Raw genomic sequence first — 23243 nt, forward strand, 5'->3', positions numbered from 1 at the left:
AAATAGATCATATAAATGTTTTATTATACGTGAAAATTTAATCTCAAGATTATTTTTCTAATTTTGACACTCAATTTATTTATTGAGTATTTCATGAACAGCCTGTAGGGCCTGTTATAGAACTATTTTCAAAATGCCATCGCGGGTCGGATAAAATGGCCTCACGGGCCGGACGTTGGGAAGGCCTGATGTAGATAAAGGTTGATTTTCATTTATCGGAAAAACTTGACTAGCAACTTGCTTTTTGAAAATTAAAAAAAAGTTGATATCGTTAGTAGATTCAAGACGTTTTAAAATTTAGCAATTACAAATATGTTTAAAGAATAAAAGTTTTTATTGAACTGGATTTTCCATTGAAATAAAATTGGACACTGTAAAATATCAAATACACAAAAATAAAACGAAACCTTGATACAGTCCAGACTCGATTATCCGAAGCCTAGATTATCTGAAGTTCGATTATCCGAACGTTTGTATGGGACTTCGGTTAATCGAACCATGAAAAAAAAAATTTTTGGTTTTTTTTTATTTTCTTACCTTAAACATCAAAATTGAGTTCAGCGATCGCATTTTAGCCAAATTGGTTGATTGGTTGATTGCCTATTAAATTAAAGAATGCATTTTTTCAATATTTCATCCCCGCCATTTTGGCCGCCATCTTGGATTTGAAAATTCTAAATCACTTTAGAGTAGTTTAGGGGTCATACTTAACCTCAACAATCAAAAATAGGACAGCGATTTTTTTTTTGTTGTGATTCGATTATCCGAAGTGAAATTTCGCTAAGGCCTTCGAATAATCGAGTCTGGACTGTGAACTTTTCTTGCCGTTTTTATTTTTTTCTTTTAAAACCTAGGAACAAAAACTTAATGTTTGGCAATGCACAACATAAATCATTTAATATTATGCATTTTTGAGATTTTCTTTAAAAAAGAAAATTCAGAAATTTTAAATTATGAAATTTAAGAGTTTTTGAATTGATATCAGATGAAAGGTTTTCCAAACCTTTGAGTTGCAATTGTAACATCCTGGAGCAGAATTGCTCAATTCTAATAAAATTACTAATTGAAATTGGAAATAAAATTTTAAGTGGCAAAATTTAAAGAAAATCGAAATGACAAAATGCAAAATATCTATTTCAATGGTTCAAAATAAAAAAAATCAAATTAAAAAATACTAAAAATTCGAAAATTTACAGATCCATGGATTTGATGAATTTCAATACAACTCGCACTAGATTACCCGAAGTCCCCGCTAAACATTTCATTCTGGATAATCGAATCGGAAAGTTTTAATTTTGCTCAATATTTGGGTCTCTTACCTAAAGTATTACTTCGTTTCATTTAATATCATTTATTTCGTTGCGTAAGCATTACTTGTCTGAATTTTAGATTTTTTGTTAAGCTGAGATGTGGACGGCTGATTCAGGATTTTAAATTAAATGACTCAAGTTATTACAATACCCTGAAAAAAATCTTCTCATTGAATCGACTTGAAAAAAATATAATAAAAATATATAGCTCACTTTTTAGGATCATTCTATCATCACGCTTACAAACTGCCATCCGTTGTACATTTCACTCATACAGCTGCGACGCAATTCTCGCTCGTAGAGCAAGAGCATGGCACGAAACCCAAACAGAACGACACGACTCGCGCGAGAGCATGCGTACTATCGATCGCAGCAGTTGTTCATTCGTCGTTCCGTCCGTCCAGAATAAAAACAAAGTGATGAAGCGGCCAGGAATCTAGTGTTTTTCGGTGTTGGAATCCCGCAGGAATCTCCTCGATCTGGGACTGCTTAAAACTTCTTTAATGAGTGTGATAAATTAACTATAGCCGGTTGTGAGAAAATAGCTTGAAAAGTGCACGGCCTTGAAAGAGTGGAAAAAGTTTGGCAACCAGCAGATTTGCTTCCAAGCCATCTAACACGTCACAGAGTGTTCTTCAGAAAGAGCAAGGTCCACATTCGTCGGCTGTTAGTTATTACATCAGATTTCAAAAAGGTAAATAAGACAGTCATACTTATTTTTAATTAGTTACTCATTACAACTACCAGACTAGACAGCGAAGTGATCGTCATTGCTTTCCACGTAGTCGAAATACGCCACACAAACATGTTACACTAAAAAAAACCTTATATGAAATCAGCAAGTTGTGAAACATTTTTGTGGCGATCATGCTCGAAGCAGGATTCCGATGAGTCACCTCGGAACGTACATGTCGGGTTTCCTTTTGGAGAGGATCATATTACAAGTGCCCACCAGAGTCACCATGTCATCGCGTGAACTCAGAATGTGCAAACATCATGCCATGGGTTGTTATCACCGAGAGCAAACACTACATGAAGAACAGGGAGAAGCTTGAATGAATGTGCCACCACGAGTGAAGTGAAGTGGTTTGCAACCTGTTGCTTGCTGTTTATTCAACTTATTTATTGTGCTGTGGCGGATGTCATTTCGATTTTAATTTACGCTTCAACGAGCAGTATCGAAAGTGCAGTTCTGGAGCTTTTTTTAAAGGGTCCAAAACTCATTTCAATATACTCGTTAATCGAAAGACGCGTTTTTTGAATTTTTAGATTCGATTGTGAGTAGCGGGACCTCGCGGTTACTCTACAACGTGTTTTTAGGAGGCTTTTATTTGATATTTTATTTTTCATAAGTCCTTCTTTCATCCTCGTTGATTGGAAGGCACGCCGCCGGTTTAGTTCGTTTAAGTTATTGTTTTAGTTTCATTACAATCGATTACGTGGTGTCCTGTTTCTTCTCGTTTATATTCTTTGATCTGAATTGTACAAACAGTACAAATATACTGAAAAGTCCAGCCCATAGCACTACTGCTTGGTTGGCACACGTTCGATTAAAACACTTTTTTAATAATCAATTATGTATCTTTCCGCAGCCGGCTGCCTAAAATTTTAAATTTTCAACCGATAAACAAAATGCTCATGGTCACATCACTGCCACTCGTGAATCCTGACCTCAAACCCATCTACTAACCCCCTCAAAACTCATGTGATACTTTGTCGGAGAAGCAGTATATTGGGCGGTCTCTATCACTCAAGTATCGGACTAACATTCCCATCCACTTCCCCGCGACTCTACCACTGGTCTTGGCCGGCGCCGGTAATGATCAGCATGATAGAGTCCTTTGAGAAGTTGGGAAGCGAGGAAAGATAGCACCCATTCATCTTCCATGGCTCGTGGATGTAACTTCTGGAGGTCCTGGTCAATAACGGAGTAGCAACTGAAGGGTGGGTACGTTTTTCAAACAGTTCTCGGATCAAGTTTTAGTATGGCTCCCCTTGTAGGGCATGCCCATAGGGACTTTCATGCCAAATATCAGCTCATTTGGTTGTAAACTGGCTGCGCGCATCAGGGTTAAAGTTTAAATGGGAATTACTATGGGAAAATTGGAAATTTTGTTCAAACACTCCTACACTGCCCATGTTCGCATAAATGTTCCATATGCAAAAACAGCAAGCTGAGAAAAACGCATTTGAAGTTTGTCCCACACATAAGGTTACGTGTTAAGTTTTCGCGAAAAAACTGGATTTCCTCCTGAATTCTAGAACAAAGTACTGGATTTTATAGGCTTTTCTGAAAGGGCACACGATTTTGAACCAAACTGCATCATTAACTCAAAAACGATGAAAATGCATATGGGACATTTATGCGATCAGGGGCAGTACAGGTCTGGGAAAATAACGCGCCAACTTCTGGTATGGTCAGGCCTATGGGGAATGGTCTGGAGAACACTTTTCCCGAAGAGAGCATATGGATTCGTTGTCCCAAGACCTGGCGCATCGGCAAACAATCCGATGTCTCCGAAATCAACGGTTTTCCCCCAAAAAGCATCAAATTTTCCTTAGCATGCTATGAAAGCTTGATGAACACCGCGACGCCATACGTCAGGCAGCTACCACGTGGGTGAGAAACGGCTGGAACCATACTAAAACTTGATCCGAGAACTTTTTGAAAAACGTACCCACCCTAGTGGGCACCTATGCTTATGCTTATGCTTATTTTGCAAACATAACAAAAAAAAACTTATTAGAAATGTTCTGCAGAATTAATACAAATAAGCCAAAAGTATTAAAAATGCTTTATACACTACAACAGTTACGCTACTGTCACTAATTTGCAACATTTCAATGAATGTATGAAAATATCTGTTCCTGTGGTCCCGAAATTCATAATTTGGTTAATTTTTTTTTGTTTTTGTTAGTTAAAATTGCATAAATAAACTTTATACAACGTATATCACAATCATTTTTTCCCCTAAAATTTTCGGTAAAATTTTGAAATCAAATTTGCATTTGCTAGGCTGTAAAAATGTTAAAAGAATTTTGTTATACTTTTTGCTTCAAAATGTTATCATAAAATTCAATCCCTAAACGTCCAAAGTTGCTCCAAAGCACAAGTTAGAACTGAATTTACATTTTTTGTAATATTTCAAAAAATGTATTACTTTTTAAAAGAGCTGGACCACTAGTTTCTGAAATTGCCTCATTTAAAGTTCTTAAAAAACAATTTTATTGGTTTTTTAACTTTTCTTCAACACCTAAACTCCCAAGCCCCCTTTTCCTCATCTTGGGGAGTTAAAGTGCTAAAGAAGCATTTCAATGATGGGCACTGTTTATTAAAATCGTAACGTTGAATAGGGTAGGGTAGTCATCAATGAGACACTTTTGGTTTTCAATTTTCAACGATTTTTCTAATTTTTAAATCAGTATGTTTCAATAAGCTTTTTGTTGCATTTTCTTTCTTTTAATGTGTTCTAACATTGACCAAAATATGAAATCGATCCGACCTCTATAGCCAGAGTTATTCAACTGTCTCATTGTAGACGCACTTGGCAGGAACAATGAGACAGGTGGGTAACAATGAGACACTCTTCGAAAATCAATACTTTTCTAGTAAAACATCATGTTTTTGTTTTGTTCCATTGCAGGTGACTTGCCTTGAATATTTTAGAGCAATTTTACCAACACGAAACTTTAATTAACAAAAGTTATACTAAAAAGTATTTAAATTTTGTAAAATCCATATATTTTACCAAATAACTTTATATTTTTGGTGAAATGAAGTTCAAACTCAATAAATATGCCAACAATCACTTCCAATTCATGTTTTGAAAGATTTCCATAGATTTTGAAAAGTTTAATGAAGAAAAATCAAAGTGTCTCATTGTTACCCATGGGCCGAAAAGAGTGGGGAACAATGAGACAGCCCTGGATTCTGGGTATATTCTAAATATTGGTCAAACCTAATAAAAGGACATTGTAGCCCAACTCATGCCCTGTGAAATGACGAAAGAAATTTCGAGAAACATTTGTTTTTGTGTTAATGGCAGCCTATGAGCGAAAATGTAATTTTTAGTCATAATTTACTTTTACACCCCAGAATCAAACATGTATGAATAACTTTGCAAGGGAGCGTCCATAACCAAAGCCACTATTATGGCAGACGTGTATCTAGTAGACACACCTTTTCCCCAAATATGAGTCTGATTGGTTGAAAATACGTCTTGTGAGAGCCATTTTATCATTGTTCCCCGTGTCTCATTGATGACTACTCTACCCTACTAATTTGAATTGAAAAAAATACTGCTTTTCGTTCGCGAATCAGATTTCAAATAAGACGAATGAGGAGATTATTTTCAATCATTTCCAATTTTTTTTTTCGAATAGTCATAACTCGGTACAACCCTAAAAAATATTCTATAATAAAAAAAATTAGAAAAACAAGTTTTGAAAATTCAACGTTCCGTGTAAAAAAGAATTAAAACATATTTCTAGATTTCTTGGGTCCTATAAACATATGAAACACAATAGCTTATAAGACCCTTTCAAAAAAAAAAAATTGGTTTCTAAATTTTCGAAAATCACTTACATAAAAAACCATCAACTTTTAAACTATTTGAAGATTATTTTTTTAGGAAAGTTGGTTTCATGTTATAAAAAACGTTGAAAAATAAAAAAAAAATAATTGTACCAAAATTTTACAAGTTATTACATATTATCGCTAAGTAAATAGCTCTGTATGTTCCAGAGCAAATATCAGAACAAATCTGGAGTTTTTTTAAAGGTCCTATAAATTTTTTTTTTCAGTTTTTGCTTTTTGGGTGTTTTTTAATACCCCTGACTCAAGGCGGTTTCAAAAACACCCAAAAAGCAAAAGCTGGACATTTGGTTTATTGGACCTTTTGAAAAAGAAAAAAAAACAGAATATTGTTTGATTTCCAAACAATTCTCCAATTTTTGAGCGGTTTTTGGAAATTTGAAACTAATTTCTTGATAATTCAATACTTCAAAAATCATGTCTGCTTTAAAAAATCACCTAAAGTTGCTTTACATAAACGAACGAACAACAACAACTGCTCACTTAATATAAACATAAGTTAAAGTAAGCGGAAGGCACTGAATGTTACTAATTTCTTATTTCTAATAATTTAAAACTCTTTCCACAGACCGTGACACGCCGGCGCGATGTTCAGCCGATCGTCGGCATCGGAGCGCCAATGGGCGCAAACGTTCGCCACCATTCAGGGTGCGCACGACCACGCGTACCGCACCATCGAGCGGGCCATCAAGTTCGAGGAGCGCGAGCGGCCCGACCTGGCACTGCAGGACTACAAGAACGGCATCCAGGCGATCGATGAGGCGCTCGCGATCCCGGTCGAAATTCCGGACAACTTCCAGAAGGACGAAAGCTGGGACAAGGCGGTCCGGATGATCCACAAGATGAAGTGCACTAGGGGGGAGGTGCTGCAGCGGATTGGCCAGATTGGGGGCAAGATTGATCGGGAGGATGCTGAGGGGGCGAAGAATGGTGAGGGGGGTGAGGGTAGCTTGCGTCCGAGGACGTACACGGAGTTGGCGCACGCGTTGCAACAGATGCAGGGCAATGGGCAGCAGGAAGAAGGGGCGGACAATAGTTTGGAGCTGTTGTTCTCGTGCGACGGCGTTAAGATGTACTACATTGAGCCTGATGGTGTGGTTACGAAGACGCTGGATGATTCCACGTTGCGCATTGTGAGGATTGAGCGGGATGACGTGCGGAAGCTGGATAGCACGGTTTTCATCCAGGTGATTCCGACGGCGGCTTCCACCCGGATTCAAGACGCGGAGCAGCCGCTGGATCGCGGTGTTGAAGCGATGGAGGGCGTTGAAGTTGCGGATGCCGTTGAAGAGCACCGTGGGGTTGATCCTTCCTTTATCTATCCGCTTATTCCGGGCGTTTCGCCCTGCTATCGTACCGAGTACGGTGCGTTCATCATTCCAGACCTGACCAGTGACAATGGGACTACCATTGGACTGGTGATTCCTCCGGATGCCGACGACGTAGTGTTGGAGATCTTTGTTGCATTTCTGCACGGAATCGTCACCCAGGGAGGGGCGGTTCAATTCGGCGGCGAGCGGGAAAAGCGGAGTACCAGCGCAAGCGTGTCCGCCAACATCATCCGGGGAGCGTTTTACGTCTCGAAGGGACTGGTGAAGGGCGCTGAAAAAACGGGCGAGTTCATTTCCTACAGCACTCCGTACGTAATATCCAAGATTCGCAAGTCTCCGGAAGAAGCGCCAGCGCAGGTTCCAGGCAACGTCAAAACAGGCATCGAAATCGCAAAGTCCGTGTCCGGCACGGCGGTCAACGTGACGAGCTACATCGCCGGCAAGGTCGGAACCGCTACGATGGCCTTGGGACGATTCTTGGCACCGCACATCCAAAAGCACGGCTCCAACCTGCTCTCCTACAGCACCGGAATGAGCGCGGAAGACGCCTCGGAGAAGGTTCACGGTGCGCTCACCATCTGTGCCGGCGCCGTCGAGGGTTTCGGCGAGGTTTACGCCGGGTTGGAAAAGTCCGCCTCGATACTGGGCGCCAGCTTGAGCAACAGCACGGTGCAAATTGTGCAGCACAAATACGGCAGCGAGGCGGGCCAGGTCGTGGGCAGTTCGCTGGACACGGTCGGAAACGTGATCAACGTGAGCCACAACATGAACTACATGACGCCGAAGGGAATTGCGAAAAGGACGGCGAAAAATGCCGGAAAGGCGCTGGTTGCCGGGTATCGGCCTGCGGTACCAGAGGTGGACGAAGCTGCCGGGGAGGGATGCTCGAATGGGGCGTCGCAGCAGCAGCGGGTAGTTCCGGCGGCTGTTTTGTATCCCGATTTGTCCGGGTTAGCCAAAGAGTTGCAGAAAACTGAGTGAAGTCAGGTTGCTTTGATCGGGGGTGATGTGTTTGAAAAGGGAACAATAATTGTCTAGAATCTCACAGAAAGTAATACGAATGTCCTCAAATATGATATTTTTAGCTTGTGAAGATGATAATAACACAAAATGATATTGATCGTGAATACTGTAACAAATACAAATATCCTCAAAATGTTATTAGGTGAGAGAAGTATTTATATTCCAATATCAAATTTATCCCATCAAATACGAATATTTCAAAGGATTAAATAATGTGAGGAGTAAATAATATCATTCAAACGTGGTGTGATGTGACTTAGTGATAAAAAATATACTGTTTGATGTTAATACTTTCTATTTTGATTCAAGCCGATATGAAAGAATGTTCCCAACCAGCATCGACTAAACATTCATCGCAGAAAATACCCATCCTTGTAAACCTTCACGTAAACCTCCGTCACAACACTCTCCTCGTCGTTCGTCAGCCAAAACTGCACCTTCCACAGCCCCTCCGGAATCGATCGTATGGCTCTCTTTCCGTCCAGAATAAAATCACGCACGATTGAGGTGCGCGCCCGCACCGGACATTCACCGACCTCGGGCAAATTCTCCACGTAGTTTACGTAATGGTCGTAAAAGTCGGGCCAAATGTTTCGCGTGAAGTCACACACGCCCATCGGCCCAATCTTGAACGGGTACCAAACGAACTGGTTGTTCCCGAGCGGACTGTGGTACAGCTTCATGATGCCCTGGAACGAATTGTCCAGCTCCACCTTAACCGTAACGTTCCCCAGCAGCGAGGCCGTCGTCCGGTTGAACTTGCGCACCCGCACGTTGCACTCGGCTAGGCCGGTTCCGTTGATCTGCTCGAACCGTTCGAACATGAGTTCGATCGAGGCGACAAAGGCTGCGAGGAGGAAGCAGCAGCAGCAAGCTAGTAGACAGGTAGTGGAGCACATTGCCAATGTGGTTCTGGAAGCAGACTGGCTTGTCTAGGTTGGCGCGTGCCAGTAAAATTTACCCGTTTGGGTGGAGGTCGAACTTGACAAGAGATGAGATTTAAACCGCATAATTGTGTTCTGTTGAGCGTTGTACTTGCTGTAACTATTTTCGAACATCCGGGGTTCACTGTTGTCATTCGATCAGATTGATTGGGGTTACATTTAAAAAGTAGTTGTTTGAAGAGTCACTCACCTCGAGATTTTTTTTTTAAATTTAAATTAATTTACTTGAAATTAAACAGTTAAATTATGGCTCATTTCATTTTTTACGAATCGGCACTCGATTCAAAGACGCACAATTTGCGATTTTTGCAAGAATTTGTGACATTGTCCATTTTTTACCATGGAAAATTGGACCATAGGTTCACGGATAAAAATTCTGTAAGCTAATCCGGTAACTCTGTGCTGTCGAATTCGACAATATGGAAATGTTTTCAAAATCGTCAACATTGTTGTTCAAAATCGGTTAAAATGTGGACGATTTTGGAAACATTTTTCGAATTCGACAACACAGAGTTACCGGATTAGCTTCGCCTATAAAATATGACTTTTTATTACTTTTTGAACTATACAATTATCATTTATGGTAATCTTGATACTATTTAGCTGTATTCTAAACCTTCAAATAAGAAAAATAACTGTTATGGTGCAAATTTTACAATCACGTGGTTGCTGTTCGAGGAAAATTTGATGCTTTTCTGGGGAAAACCGTTGGTTCCGAAAACCCCGGATGTATTGCCGTTGAGCCAGATGAGGGTTGCACGAATCGACCTGGTCTCTTCGAGAAAGTTGTTCTCCATGGCGATTGTCCACGATCCATACAAAAAAGTTTTTTTTTGTATGGACAATTGTCCACGAGGGGGAGGGAAGGGGGGGTTGAGATTTCCAAAAAAGTGTCCACGTGGTTTGTGGGTGGTCCTATTCAGAAAGTATTTGATTAAAAACTCGTTTTATGTTTAAAGGCTCCAAATGAATGGAAGCAATAAATCCACTTAAAAAAAATCCTCAAGAGACGGTCAAGGCAAGGGTCATGAAAAAAAAATCTTCAAAATAGAAAATACAATATTTAAAAACCTAAAAATTAAACTTCAAAAATATAACATCAAAATTAAATCAAAATCTAGAATTATAATATGATAAAATTTTAAATTACGAAAGTCTAAATATTCAAAATCTAAGAATTTTTATATAGTTTGTAATCCAAAATCCTCGCTAAAATTTCACTGCGAAAGAAATTTAATTTCCGATATTTAAAATGATGTATTCTCATAATTTAAAAATATCTTACATAAAATAGGACTCCAAAAATTGTGGAATATAAGAATTTGAAAACTAAGAATTAAAAAAAAACATTCAAGAATTTACGAATTTATGAATTTAAGGAAAGAATTTAAGAATTTAGGATTTTAGAATTTAAGAATTTATGAATTTTAGAGCTTAAGCTTAAGAATACTAAAATTATTTTAGATCTGAGAATTTTGTTTCTTTATTGTTTTTAATTTGATATTTTTTAGTTTTTAAATTTTGACATTTTAATTTTGATTTTTTTTAAATCTTCAAATGATCGATTACCCAAATTTTTGGTATTTTGAATTTCAGATTGCTAAAATTTTGAATTTCGAAATTTCAGATTTTTTAAGTTACGATTTTAGACATTTCGAAAAAAAAATTAATATGTATTTTGTTTTTTTTTTTTTTTGTTATAATAAAAACTATTAAATAATTTTTTTTCGAATTTTTGAATTTCTGTAGCTTTGAATTTGGAATGATCTTTTTTATTTTCGCCAAGAATGTTTAAATTTAGAAAAAAAAAAATTCTACCGAATGAATTCCACTCAAAAATTCGAAAGTGGAGGCCAGCTTCTGTTACGTCCAATAAAGCTCATATTTGGCGCCCACCAGAATAAGCCCCAATAAGAGTTTTTGTTACACATTCTAATGTCTATATCTTCGGGAAAAGTTTGTAATATTTGATTTACAGAATTAAAAATTGAATAAATCCAGTATAAAATTAAAAATAAATAAGGTGAAAAATCATTACTCAAAACTCAATAGAAATTAAATATTCAGAGCCGGAGATGTTAAGAAATGACAAGAAACATATAAAAAATAATTTCTACATAATCTTCATTTTCATTTTTCGACGTTTCGTACTAAGAAAATACAAACAAACATTTTCAGAAGAAAATTCAATTAATAAAAATTATGAAATTCTTTCACTCAAAGGAAAAAACAAATTATCGTAATTCCTGATAAGAACCATATAAAAGAATGGCCCGCCTAAGTAAAATGCGCCAAAAACCATAGAAAAACATATAAATTTATGAATTCAGTATAGTAGGCTTATGCTTTGGGATGTTCACTTCAATGTTGTATACTTGGTTGATGAATTTTTTTTAGCTTAAAACTTATTTTTGAGCAACTTAAAAAAATGTTGATCTGATATCAAAAGAAACTTGAAAGGGATGTCTGAAAATATTTTTTTGTAACTTTTATTATTATATTTCATTTTAAAAAATATTGTGCATCTGTGACGACTAATTCGACCAATATGACCAAAATGGCCTAAAATGCCAATTTGGTCAAAATTACCAAAACGATCAAAGTGACCAATTTGATTAAATCAAAATAAATGCCAATTGGACCAAAACGACAGAAATTACCAAAACTACAAAAAATCACCAATTTGATCAAATCGAATAAATGCCAAATAGACTAAAATGACGGAAATTGCCAAAACTACAAAAAGGGCCAAAACGACCAAATTGTCCAAAGGGACCAAATCGACCAAAAAGGCCAAACGGCCGAAAACGCCGATTTTACTAAAATTACCAATTTGATCAAATCGAAATAAAATACAAATCGACCAAAACGACCGAAATTACCAAATTTATCAAAAAGGGTCAAAGCGACCAAATCGACCAAAAAGGCCGAAAATGCCAATTCGACCAAAATTACTCAATGGACCAAAATGAACAATTTGATCAAATCGAAATAAATGTCAAATCGACCAAAACGACATAAATTTCCAAAATTATGTCCAAATCGACCAAAACTGCCGAAAATGCCAATTCGACCAAAATTACTCAATGGGCCAAAATGAACAATTTGATTAAATCGAAATACATAAACGACCATAAAGGGAACAAACAACCAAATCGTCCAAAATGACCAAATCGACCCAAATCTGGAGGCTTTTTTTTAAAAAAAGTTCCAATAAACCAAATTTTCAGTTTTTTTGCTTTTTGTTTTTTTTAATACCCCTGACTCAAGGCGGTTTCAGAGTGCATAATTGACAAAGGGAGCGCGTGGTCGTCAGTTTAAAATTGGCAAAGGGATCGCATGGTCGTAAAAATATACGGAGTAAAAAGTGATTTTTTGTGATTTTCAAAGTCCTTCCTATATCATCGTTGATCGGAAGGCACGGCGTCGGGTGGATTGTGTTTAAATTTTTCGAATAAGATTCTATTATTTGCGGCGAAAAAGCCATTTCTATATAATGATCGAAAGACGCACTGACAAGTTGGATCGTCGAGTTAATAGTGAAGCAAAATAACTGTGAATGATTTTGTGTGTTAACCAGAATGACCTTCCCATAGCATCGTTGCTCGGAAGGCTCGCCGACGGGTCTGTTATGAAAGTCCTCCCCATAGCGTCGTAGCTCGGGAGGCATCGAAAACCCAATACCTTATCCTACTAACCCAAAAAAAAAAAAAATAATCACGTGATGCTTGAAGGAGATGCTGTGGATTCAACGGTCTCAAGCGGTATCAACAAGTATATAGCGAAAAACTATGTGCTTGATGAGTCTGCAACTCCAACTATCGGACTAACATTCCTCCCTTTCGTTGAACTGCAGGCTTCTTGGGAGGGCGCTGGTATTGACTAATAAAGTAGGGATCTTCAGAGGTTAAACAGTGAACGGATGGTTGGCTCCCACTGATCATTTTCAATTCATTGTAACGGAGTAGCAGCTCATTGGCAGTCAACCATGCTCATGCTCATGCTCACCCCTGACTCAAGGCGGTTTCAAAAACACCCAAAAAGCAAAAACTGGAAATTTGGTTTATTGGACCTTTTCAAAAAAAAAAAAGCTCCTGGAATGATCAATTCGATCAAATCGAAATAATTGCCAAATCGATCAAAACGACCGAAATTGCCAAAACTACCAAAAAGGACCAACACGACCAAATTGACCAAATCAAATAGGCAGGCCTTCGCAAAACCAGGGGAAATATAACCTTTCTCGGCTTATTTCTTTTATCGGCTTAACAGAGCTTTTATCACGATTTACAGCTTTCATAAAGTGTTTTTGACTATTTCAAAGAAATAAATAGCTCATATTAGAGTGAGCAAGCAACTGCCTGTTATTGTAATAGCGGCAAACTACAAAAGTGACGAGAATAGGTAAATAGGCTTAGTGTGACGAACATGATAAACTTTATATCGGAAGAAAAAAAGAATTTAACGAGGTGTCCAAATTACCAAATTTTAGAATATTAGAAGGGATAGTTTCGGAGACGATTTAGAGGTGAGGGAAAGCCCACTTCTTTTACTATACTTTACATTATCATCAGTTGAATATATTTCTCCTTCATCTGGCATTTGTATTTTTTTTTTCTCTCTCTGTTAACAAGCATCAATCCATTTCCCTGCCGTGGGTGTGCGAAACTTTTGCTACAACGCACACCCACCCACCCCCGGAATCCAGAGTCAGATCTTTCGCGATTTCCTGCGCTATTCTCGTTTAGAGTAAGGAGTAATGCTTATGTTTTGTCTACATTTGTTGGTTTTCTTGATTTCAAATATAACGTTAGCTAGTTTTTTTTTTATGTGAATAGTTGTTTCTTTCCTTTTTACATGAACCTTTTTTTTGCATATTGGCTTCCTGGTTTTATTTTTGTCTGTATACCGAAACGTGAAACGATTAATAGATAACAACTGTTTTTTTTGTTCCTGCTTGCATTCTGTTTCTAATTTTACGGCTTATTGTTTGAAGATGTACTTGTTGAAAGTGTGGGGGAGAATTCTACACCATTTTACAGATTTGCCTTGGTTTTTTATTTCGTTACTCCTAATGTGTCGAATTAAATTTTAATTACTGCCCCATTAAGAGCATCATAAATTATTGGTATTACTAATAAACAACAGCGGTTTTCCATTATTTGCCAATACTCCGATATCACAAACACTCGCAACACGTCTCACAGTTTCACACACAAGTCCTTGTCTTCATTCATGTAGCTATTACTAAACAGTGTTTTAAAATTTACCTAACTTCCTCGACAACGCACAACACTCACTCACTCACATCGCACCTAATCAACACAAAATAGAGCGCGCGCAGACTATTTCCGGCTAGCTGAAGCCCACTTCCGCACACTTGTATAATATTAGAGTTTAATGTTTAAAAAGCGACTAAACGAAACAGAAAAAAAACGGACGAAAATTAATTCCCAAAAAAGCGCCTTAACGAGCTTTTTTGCGCCACTCTAATTTTTTTTTAAATAAATTCAAGAAGTTTATTGTAGCGAAAAACGGTGTTTTTTGTTTGAATAGGAGAAGTGGTCAAAACGGAATTCCCTCTCTCTTCGTGCTCCTTCTTCTTGAAAAAAGCGGGACGACGACAACAATTTGCGACCTCAAACAAAGAGACACCCTCCGACGCAAACATCCATCCAACGGTAAACCACGACGAAAGACCCTTTAAAATGTAATAGTTTCGATTTCCCTTTTCTTTTCTTTTCTCTGTGCTGCTAGAAGTATCTTTCTACTAACCTGCTGTGTTTCACAATTTATTTCAGTTGTTCTCTTCTGTAATATATAGATGTTCTATTGTTTTTTTTTCTTTCTTTATTTTTCAATAATATCTCAAATATAGGTTCTATTGTTTCATGTTTTACTCTTCTCCTTTTTGCATCATCTCAACTCAAAACTTTTCCTCGTGACCCCTCCTGCACTGTGTTTGTGTGTGTGTGTCCCATGTTTTGTTTTTCTACGTGAGATCGGCTATGGAATTCGTCGTCATATTCGTCATTCGGATGCGGCGCGCGAGCGAATCGTCGTCGTCGTCGTCGTCGTGAAGGAGCGAGCGAGAGAGAGAGGAGAGAAAGGAGAAAGGAAAACGAGATTAAAAGCAATAGTTTTGCTGCTCAAGACTTTCGTACAATCGGTTTGCTGATTTTGCAGTTTGCAGATTATTAATGAATATAGGTTTGCTTTATTTCACATCTTTCTCTTGTTTTTAAAGGTTTGTTTTAGATAGATTTTTTTTCTGTGTTTCTCTCTCTTTGTTCAGTACGCATCGTCATCGTCAGTCTCTTGCTGAGGCTGAGCACGGCCACCAGCGGCGGAGGAAGAGGAATACTCACGTGATGGACTCCGGCCCACCTGGACCAGCGCCTGGGGCGTGGCCGATTCTTCCTTCTGAGAGCAGTTCAGGAAATCCCATATCAGAATGGTGTCGTCGTGGGAGCTGCTTACGATCTGGAACTCGTCGAATTGCAGCCGGAAGACGCGCCCCGTGTGCTCCTGAAGCAAAACAAAGCATTACTCAGCGCATTCAACACCAGAGTGCGGCCGCGATTTAAAAAAAAAACTCACCACCAGTGTCTTGAGGCAGAGCGTGTTCGTCTGCGCCCGGATGTCTAAGGCAGCTTGCAGGTCCCACACCTTGATCTTGCCGTCGTACGCTCCGCTCACGATGCGCTTCGAGTCGAACCGGATGCAGCGGACGAGCTCTTCGTGGCCCTCGAGGATTCGCAAACAGGTACCGCACTCGATGTCCCAAAGTCTGAAAAAGAAAAGACGAAACATTTTGAGAACCGAAAAAAAAATCATTGATTTTCCTCTCTTGCCAATTTAATCTATAAACATTTAGAAGGCCTATCATTTAACAAGTCCATCTCACAGCATTGTTGCTCGCAAGGCATATTGACAGATAAAGAACGGGTAGATAGATCGTAGATAAACTAGTTATTTTTCCTTCAACTTCGGTTAACCTTGTATTAAAATGATTAACCCCTTCCCGTCCAGAGCAAAATCGAGATTTTTTGCGGTTTTCCTTGCCATTTTCTACAGAATTGACCAAATTGGATGGAATTTGAATTGGAGGCAGTAAACATCTTAAATAACACTGTTCAGGAAGAATGAGATCATTTCATTCATTAGTTTTCTAGAAATTTCAATTTGCAGTGAAAAATTAGTGGTGCTCTGGTGCAACCATGGGCGTTAGAGGATTAAATTAATTTTAAGCCTGAATTTAGAAAAAAAAAATTTGTTTGAGTTATTTATGGGAAAATGATTCTTACGACCATACGAAAATTATAGGCTACTTTTGAAAATTTTCATTTTTGGGTCTTATATGATCCATCAGGCCTGAAAGGGTTAAACTAATGTCATCTGAAAAGTATATCCACAACAAAGTCCAGACCACGAACCAGTGCACAGTGGGAAAAAGAGTCCAAAAAATTACCGCAGCATGGTTTCGCGCAAACCATCGATTCTTAAAACCAAAAGCTTTATTTTTGCACCAGCAACATTAATCCGGTGAAAAATTGCACTGCACGGACCGGTGGCCAGAGTACAGGCCACCGGAAGATCCGGATTTTTTGAATTAGTATCAGAATTATCAAATTGTGAACCGCTTCTCTCTACCATGAATAATCATGCAAAATAAACATAGAATAATATTGAATACCATAACACCCATTGAACCAAAATGACCAATTGGATCAAATCGAAATAAATGCCAGATCGACCAAACGACCAGTTTTTCAAAACTAACAAAAAGGGCCAAAACGACCAAATTGTCAAAAATGGCCAAATCGATCAAAAATGCCAAAAACGGCAATTCGACCAGAATTACCAATTTGATCAAATCGAAATAAATGCCAAATCGAGCAAAATGATGACTATTCATGGTAGAAGAAAGCGTATCGGTTCACAATCGGATAAATCTTATTCGAAAAATCCGGATCGTCTGGCGGCCTGTACTCCGGCCGCAAGTCCGTGCAGTGCGATTTTTCATCGGATTATTGTTCCTGGTGCAAAAATGAAGCTTTTGATGCATAACAATCGATGGTTGGCGCGAAACCATGTTACGGTTTTTATTTTGGGCCCTTCTTCCCACTGTGCAGTCTTGTAAATGAGTGATAGAAAAAACTATCATTTCAATATTTCTGCACTAAAATGTCAGAGTGTGTAGCGTACGTCACTGTAGCTTGCGAGTGCTCTTCTTTTGTCTTCTGATTCTCAAGAAGAATATTCAATTTCTATCAGTGCTTGTCCCATTCTCGTCCACGCGCTCTCACAACTGATTCTTTTGTCCTCTCAGAAAACCGCATTGAATGAACGCAAGAGAGGATATTTGGGTCATGAGTGTTCAGGCATGATAATTTTAGGGGGAAATATACCCATTCCCATCAATCTAAGCGGTTGTGTCTAAATGATGCTCGGTAATCCGGGGTCTTCCTTCAAATTAACTAAAACGAAGTACACCAATCATAAGAGTTGCTTTTTGTGAACATTTCTGTGCAATTTACCTTTTACCACAACTTTTTTATATTTCTTTTACAAGCATTTTACAAAAATATTTAGAAAGCCTAATCTCGGCAGACGAGAATGCACTGGAACCCTCGCATTATTTATTGTCGGCCGAGTTATTTTTATTTTCAGCGCACTTCTGGATCTACCTTTTGCTGACAGTTCATAATTTTAAGAAAAATTCCCAATGGGCAGCAGCGGCAGACAAAGCAAGCCAGAGAGGGTTGTTCTGCTGTTCGTAAAGCCATTTCTTGACCTCTTTTCTTGGGATGTGCATATTGGCCCTTAAGCGTTAGCGCAAGTAAAATGATGATTATGGCGTCTTTCGTTTGGCGGTTGAGCTCTCACCTTGGGTAATATTTTCTTCTAAATAGTCCTGGACATAGTTGACTGTTGATTGCAGCGTTGATTGACGAAACTGAATCGTTTACTGATTTCAAGTTCAGAAATGTCGAGTTGTGTTATTTATCTAATGCATCTTTTTTGTTTTTTTTTTGTTTTTTTTTTTTTTCAGATCAAAGTCCAGGCCATAACGTGGCCCACTGGCCCATCAGTACATTGATTTTGTAATTTTACGAATTAGGGGTTAGTTGAAATCTTTTTGTTAAACTTTTTTTTTTAATTTTTGTTAGAATAAAACGAACAATTTATTCATACTTTAATCCCGATTATACGGAACAAACATTTAGAGCGAGTTGTGGCGCTATAACCACGGCAAATAGTGTCCAGGGCATTCGTGGAAATACAATGTCCCATCCCAGAGGGTCCCGGAGTACCAAACCTTCTTAGCATGGTGCTCCCAACGAATACAACCAAAATCTCGGAGCGTATGGTGGTGTGTCCCCACGCTTCTTCCTTCCCTGTCGATTCAGAATTGTGTTGTTGTTCGAACACTCAGTGCTCAAACTCAACCCAATTACGAGTCATCTCTGCGATACGGCTTTACGCAGTAGGCCTGGCCGCTTTAACGCTTGTGATGTTTCAGTGCATTCCGATGCAATGGTGCACTACAAATGTTAATAAATGACAAGAAGAGTGCTAGGCGTCATCTAACCTAAGGCACTCTCCAGGATCCCTTCGAAAGATTGGCTGCGCTAGGGTCTGATTAGATTAGATTAGATTAGATTAGATTATACGGAACAAACATTTCTGTTGAAAAATCTGTCTTATCTTTCAAAATATGAATAAAAAAGTATTTTCATCAAAATTTTCGTCTCACTCGTCTAATGATAGTAAAGTAAAAGTTTTCTATATGAATACAAAAGTCATAACGCCTCAAACTTATTTTGTACTTAAAAATGTTTAGCCTCGGGATTAAAACTCATGAAATTTGGGTGACTTATCCGATTGACTAACATCTGATTCTGGCAGACCAAATTTACTCAAATTTTAGTGAAATCGGAAGAATAATTGTTGAAAATCGTTAAAAAAGTTTGTTTCAATCGGGAAATCTAGATTTTATCATCAAAACGATTTTCATCGATTTCGACGCTTCTTCCCAAGCTTACCTTATAGAATTGTCCGAGCTGCCGCTCACGACCAGCCGGTCCCGGTACTGGAGGCACGCGATGCCGCGCTTGTGCCCATTCAGGGTTCGCACAAACTCGCACGTCGAGGTGTTCCACACCTTGATCGTGCGGTCGCCGGACGCCGACACGATGTACTTCTCGTCAAAGTCCACCACGTTGACGGCCGCCCGGTGACCGACCAGTACCCGCCGCAGCGCGATCTCCGTCGGCGATGTCATGTCCCACACGGCGATCGAGCGGTCCTTTGGGAGAAAGAATAGGCGAGTCAGTTTAAGGAATCACTTTTGGTCTGACGCGCGTTACGAACCTTGGAGCAGGTCACCATCATGCCGTTGTTGAAGCGTAAATGCAGCACAGCTTCGCAGTGATGTATGAGCGTGTTCACCATGTCACCGGTGTTGACATCCCACACGCGCACCGTCGAGTCACTGGAACCGCTGATGATCACCTTGTCGTCGTACTGCAGGCAAAGAACCGAACCGGTGTGACCGGTGAGGATCTGCAACGCAGGAAGAATGAATTAATGAACAGCCCAACCAATCCCTACGGGGTAACGAACCTTGCAGCACTGGAGCGAGTTGCGGTCCCAGATTTTGATGGTGTTGTCCCGCAGGCCGGACACGATCTTGTCGTCGTCGTACTGCAAACAGTAAACGCCCTTCGAGTTCTCCGACCGGCAGTTTATCCGCTGCAGGTTGTGATTTCCCGTGCGCCAGTTGTTCTCGATCGCTTCGATGTCCTTCATGATCTTGGGGAACAGCTCGCGGTAGAACTTGTGCGGTCGATGCGTCACGCCCGGTCGCGGTATGAACAGGTATTTGATCCTGGAAACAAAAGGGTTCCAAAGGTTAAAAACCCTCTTTTCGTTCATCTACTGTCGCATACTAACCATCCTTTCCGCTCGGCCAGCCCCCGCCACAGCGAGTCGGTGCGGACGTTCCGCTCGATCAGCTTCTTCCACAGCATGCCCTCGGATATGACGCGGCTCCATTCTTTGCAGACGCGCTCGGCTCGGCACAGCGATTTCGCGTCCAGGTAGGAGAGAATGTTTTCCGCCACGTGGTCCAGTCCTTTTGCTGTACGGAAGGAAAAAAAAGAAGCTGTTAGAAACTATGGAATTCATTTACTGCCGCTCGAATCTAGTCCGTTCCGATTCTTTGACAATATCCGGAATCTTTTTTCCCGGAATGGACTTGTTTTTGCCTACCACAATTCGTAAAATCGTAGCTCAAATGTTTCTGTTTTTTTTTTTAAGAACTTTTATGCCATTTTGATATTTTCTTTGCAAAATAAGCAGATTTTACTATCTTTAGAAAATAAAGAAATCTTTGAAAATTACTTTTTGTGTATAGGAATTCATATTCCTCATGATTTTTTTTTTTTTAAGAATTTTCAAAACACGACAATTTTGCCTTATTTTTTAAAGTAATGAGAATAGATCTAGATAAACTCTAGAATCAATCAAATAAAATTAAAAATGCCATATCAACGACCAAACCAATAGAACCGGAAGTGTCTCTAGTTTTTTTTTTCATTCTGGATCGTAATCCGAGATTGGTTACATTTCATCGGAATTATTCCGAATCGTAGTGGGGTACCTTTTTTCCCAGGTGACCACATCCAGTTAAAAAATAGATTAGGAGAGCAAAACTTTTTGAAAGTTGCCAAAAGTTGCACTAAAACCGATATAGGACAATATTTTACCTTTCTTGGATGTTTGGCAACTGGTTCCGGATATGGCCACCCCTCGGAACCGGTTCCGGTGGCCCATTTTCATAAAACGGCAAACTATAGCTTGCGGCATGTCAAAGAACATAGTATGGCATAGATAAGTTCAATGAAGTTACCTAAAACACGATTGGACCAAGTGTGGCCATTTTGGCCTGAACCTGGAATATCCGGAATCCGGTTCTGGTGGCCCATTTTCATAAAACTGCAAATTATAGCTTGCGGCATGTCAAATAACATGGTTTGGCATCGATAAGTTCAATGAAGTTACCCAAAACACGATTGGACCAAGTGTGGCCATTTTGGCCTGACCCTGGATTATCACTTTGGAAAAGATGGTCATCTAAACCACATAAAAAATCAAATGCAATTTAATTTATTTATAAATAAGCTAAACCCGACAAACATCGTCTTGTCTTTTTTTAGTTTCTTGACGTTTTAAACTTGTTGGCTTATTTAGCCTCCTTTGATCAAAATTTGATTTTACGTAACTTTTCTCATACAATCCGAATGGTTACGCTGTCCTCTTTGTAAGCGGATGATCATGGGTTCGATTCCCATCTGCTCCAACCTTCTATCGGATATGTAAAACGTCAATCCCGGCCTTGGTTGTTGGCCGTTAAGTCATTCCAGGCGTGAGAGTCGTCTCCCTGCTATAAAGCCAAACAACACACCAAATCAAGCCTGCTCCAGTGTAATCGCTGGCGGCGGTTGGACTCGCAATCCAAAGGTCGTCAGTTCGAACCCAGGGTTTATGTGGATGGTTTGATTTTGATTAAAAGTTAAACTTTGCCGAAGACACCGAATTTATCTGAAAATCGTTTCAATTTGAATATATTGGTAGCATTTTTGTATGAATAGCTGCCAAAATTGTATTAACCCTTTTTTAGAGAAAAGTATGAGATAAGCTCAAAACAGTATTAAACTAATTGGAACTCGCATAGTTTCTGAAAATTATTTTTAAAAAATAATCAAGGTATGCGATGTTCAAAAATAAAGTTATACATATTTAAAAAAATTGTAATCATTTCGACCAAATCCAAAATTATTTCAAATGCACTTTCAGTCACTAGAATAAATCCAACAAATTACAGCAGAAAATAAAAGAGACTTATTGTAAAATTTCTCAAGCAAAAGCTAATATTTGAGGTAAACAAACGCAACCAAATCACATAAGTTCATCAACCCTTGCCCAAGAACGTAACATTTTCCACGACTGCGCTAATTGCAACTGCTAATCATACACCTTACAACCGTTGGACCACGTGAAACGCCACACACACACACACCTTGATGCATGTGGTAATCGGCGCCAAATTCATTCAAGATCGTTAACGTGGTCGTGGGAAGACAAAGCCAGCGCGCGCGCGTGCCAACCCACTGTAGAAGAGGCAAAATTGCAGAAGACACGCGAAATTGCCCGCCACTAATTCGACATTACAAGCCAACCCGAAAAAGACCTTCTTAACGATCGGGTTCATGAACGACGTGGTTGTTGCATTGCATTGCACTGTACGAAAGCGAAAGTGTTGTTGTTCTTTGGTAGGTATAGGATCGAAACTTACTGGGTAACAGGGTGATGAAGTCTCGCTGCAGCATCGGTTTCAGGTATGCGTTGATGTGGCCGTGCTGGTAATGGCACATGCGGGACAGAAGCTGCTCGACAAAGTCCACCTGGTCCGACTCGTTCCATTTGGTGAAGTAGGAGAGACAGGCGTCGCGCTCGGTCTGGAACGACTGTGACGGTTCTTTTTTCCGCGCCGGGTCGTACAGTATCGAGGTGGTGAACTGTGGAATGGGGAAAAAGAGGAGAAAGATAAAGATTTCATTAATTTACTGGTTTCAGTTTTTTTGTTGTATGTTGTATGTTATTTATAAATCAGATGCTTGTTTGTTCAAAAAATGGTTTATTTATCACAATTTATTTGAATTTGCCTTATTATACAATTTTGCCAATCGTCAATTTTGATTGCCTGATAAAATTTCGCCAAAATCCTTCGACTTGAATAGTATTTAACACGTGTTGATATCTTTTGGTAACTAAGGTTATAGAAATCATCATCATCACAAGATTTTATACATTTTGAGACACATTTGATTAAGTTCAAACATTTCTTCACTGTTGATGCAGAAATTAGTTAAATGAAATTGAATGCGGAGCATTTTAGAGCACTGAAAATTTATTTTCCAAAATTATGGTCCCTTCAAAAATGAATTTATTTTTTTTTCAGTCCAGCCGCAAT

General features: G+C 39.0%; 2 protein-coding genes across 7 annotated transcripts in view; one reads left to right on the forward strand and one right to left on the reverse strand.

The window, feature by feature from the left end:
• Window positions 1-1624: 1624 nt before the first annotated feature.
• On the forward strand, window positions 1625-8546 carry LOC6051110 (protein spartin). The gene is made up of 2 exons (XM_038264336.1): window positions 1625-2004; window positions 6473-8546. Exon 2 carries the CDS (start codon window positions 6492-6494, stop codon window positions 8214-8216), a length of 1725 nt encoding a protein of 574 aa, XP_038120264.1. The 5' UTR covers window positions 1625-2004; window positions 6473-6491; the 3' UTR covers window positions 8217-8546.
• A 5203-nt stretch (window positions 8547-13749) lies between these two features.
• Window positions 13750-23243, reverse strand: part of LOC6051106 (F-box/WD repeat-containing protein 11) — a 68855-nt gene continuing 59361 nt past the window's right edge. For 5 of the 6 annotated variants that reach the window (XM_038260168.1, XM_038260169.1, XM_038260171.1 and 2 more), the window contains 7 exons: window positions 22566-22788; window positions 20162-20348; window positions 19832-20096; window positions 19580-19771; window positions 19252-19514; window positions 15803-15992; window positions 13750-15730 (listed from right to left, as the gene is read on the reverse strand). In XM_038260168.1, coding sequence (XP_038116096.1) covers window positions 15494-15730; window positions 15803-15992; window positions 19252-19514; window positions 19580-19771; window positions 19832-20096; window positions 20162-20348; window positions 22566-22788 — 1557 coding nt within the window. In that variant the 3' untranslated portion in view covers window positions 13750-15493. The remainder of the gene's footprint in view (window positions 15731-15802; window positions 15993-19251; window positions 19515-19579; window positions 19772-19831; window positions 20097-20161; window positions 20349-22565; window positions 22789-23243) is intronic. The other variant, XM_038260173.1, reaches the window with a different exon arrangement.

This window comes from Culex quinquefasciatus, chromosome 3 (assembly GCF_015732765.1).
Source record: "Culex quinquefasciatus strain JHB chromosome 3, VPISU_Cqui_1.0_pri_paternal, whole genome shotgun sequence".
Classification (NCBI taxonomy): Eukaryota; Metazoa; Arthropoda; class Insecta; order Diptera; family Culicidae; genus Culex; species Culex quinquefasciatus.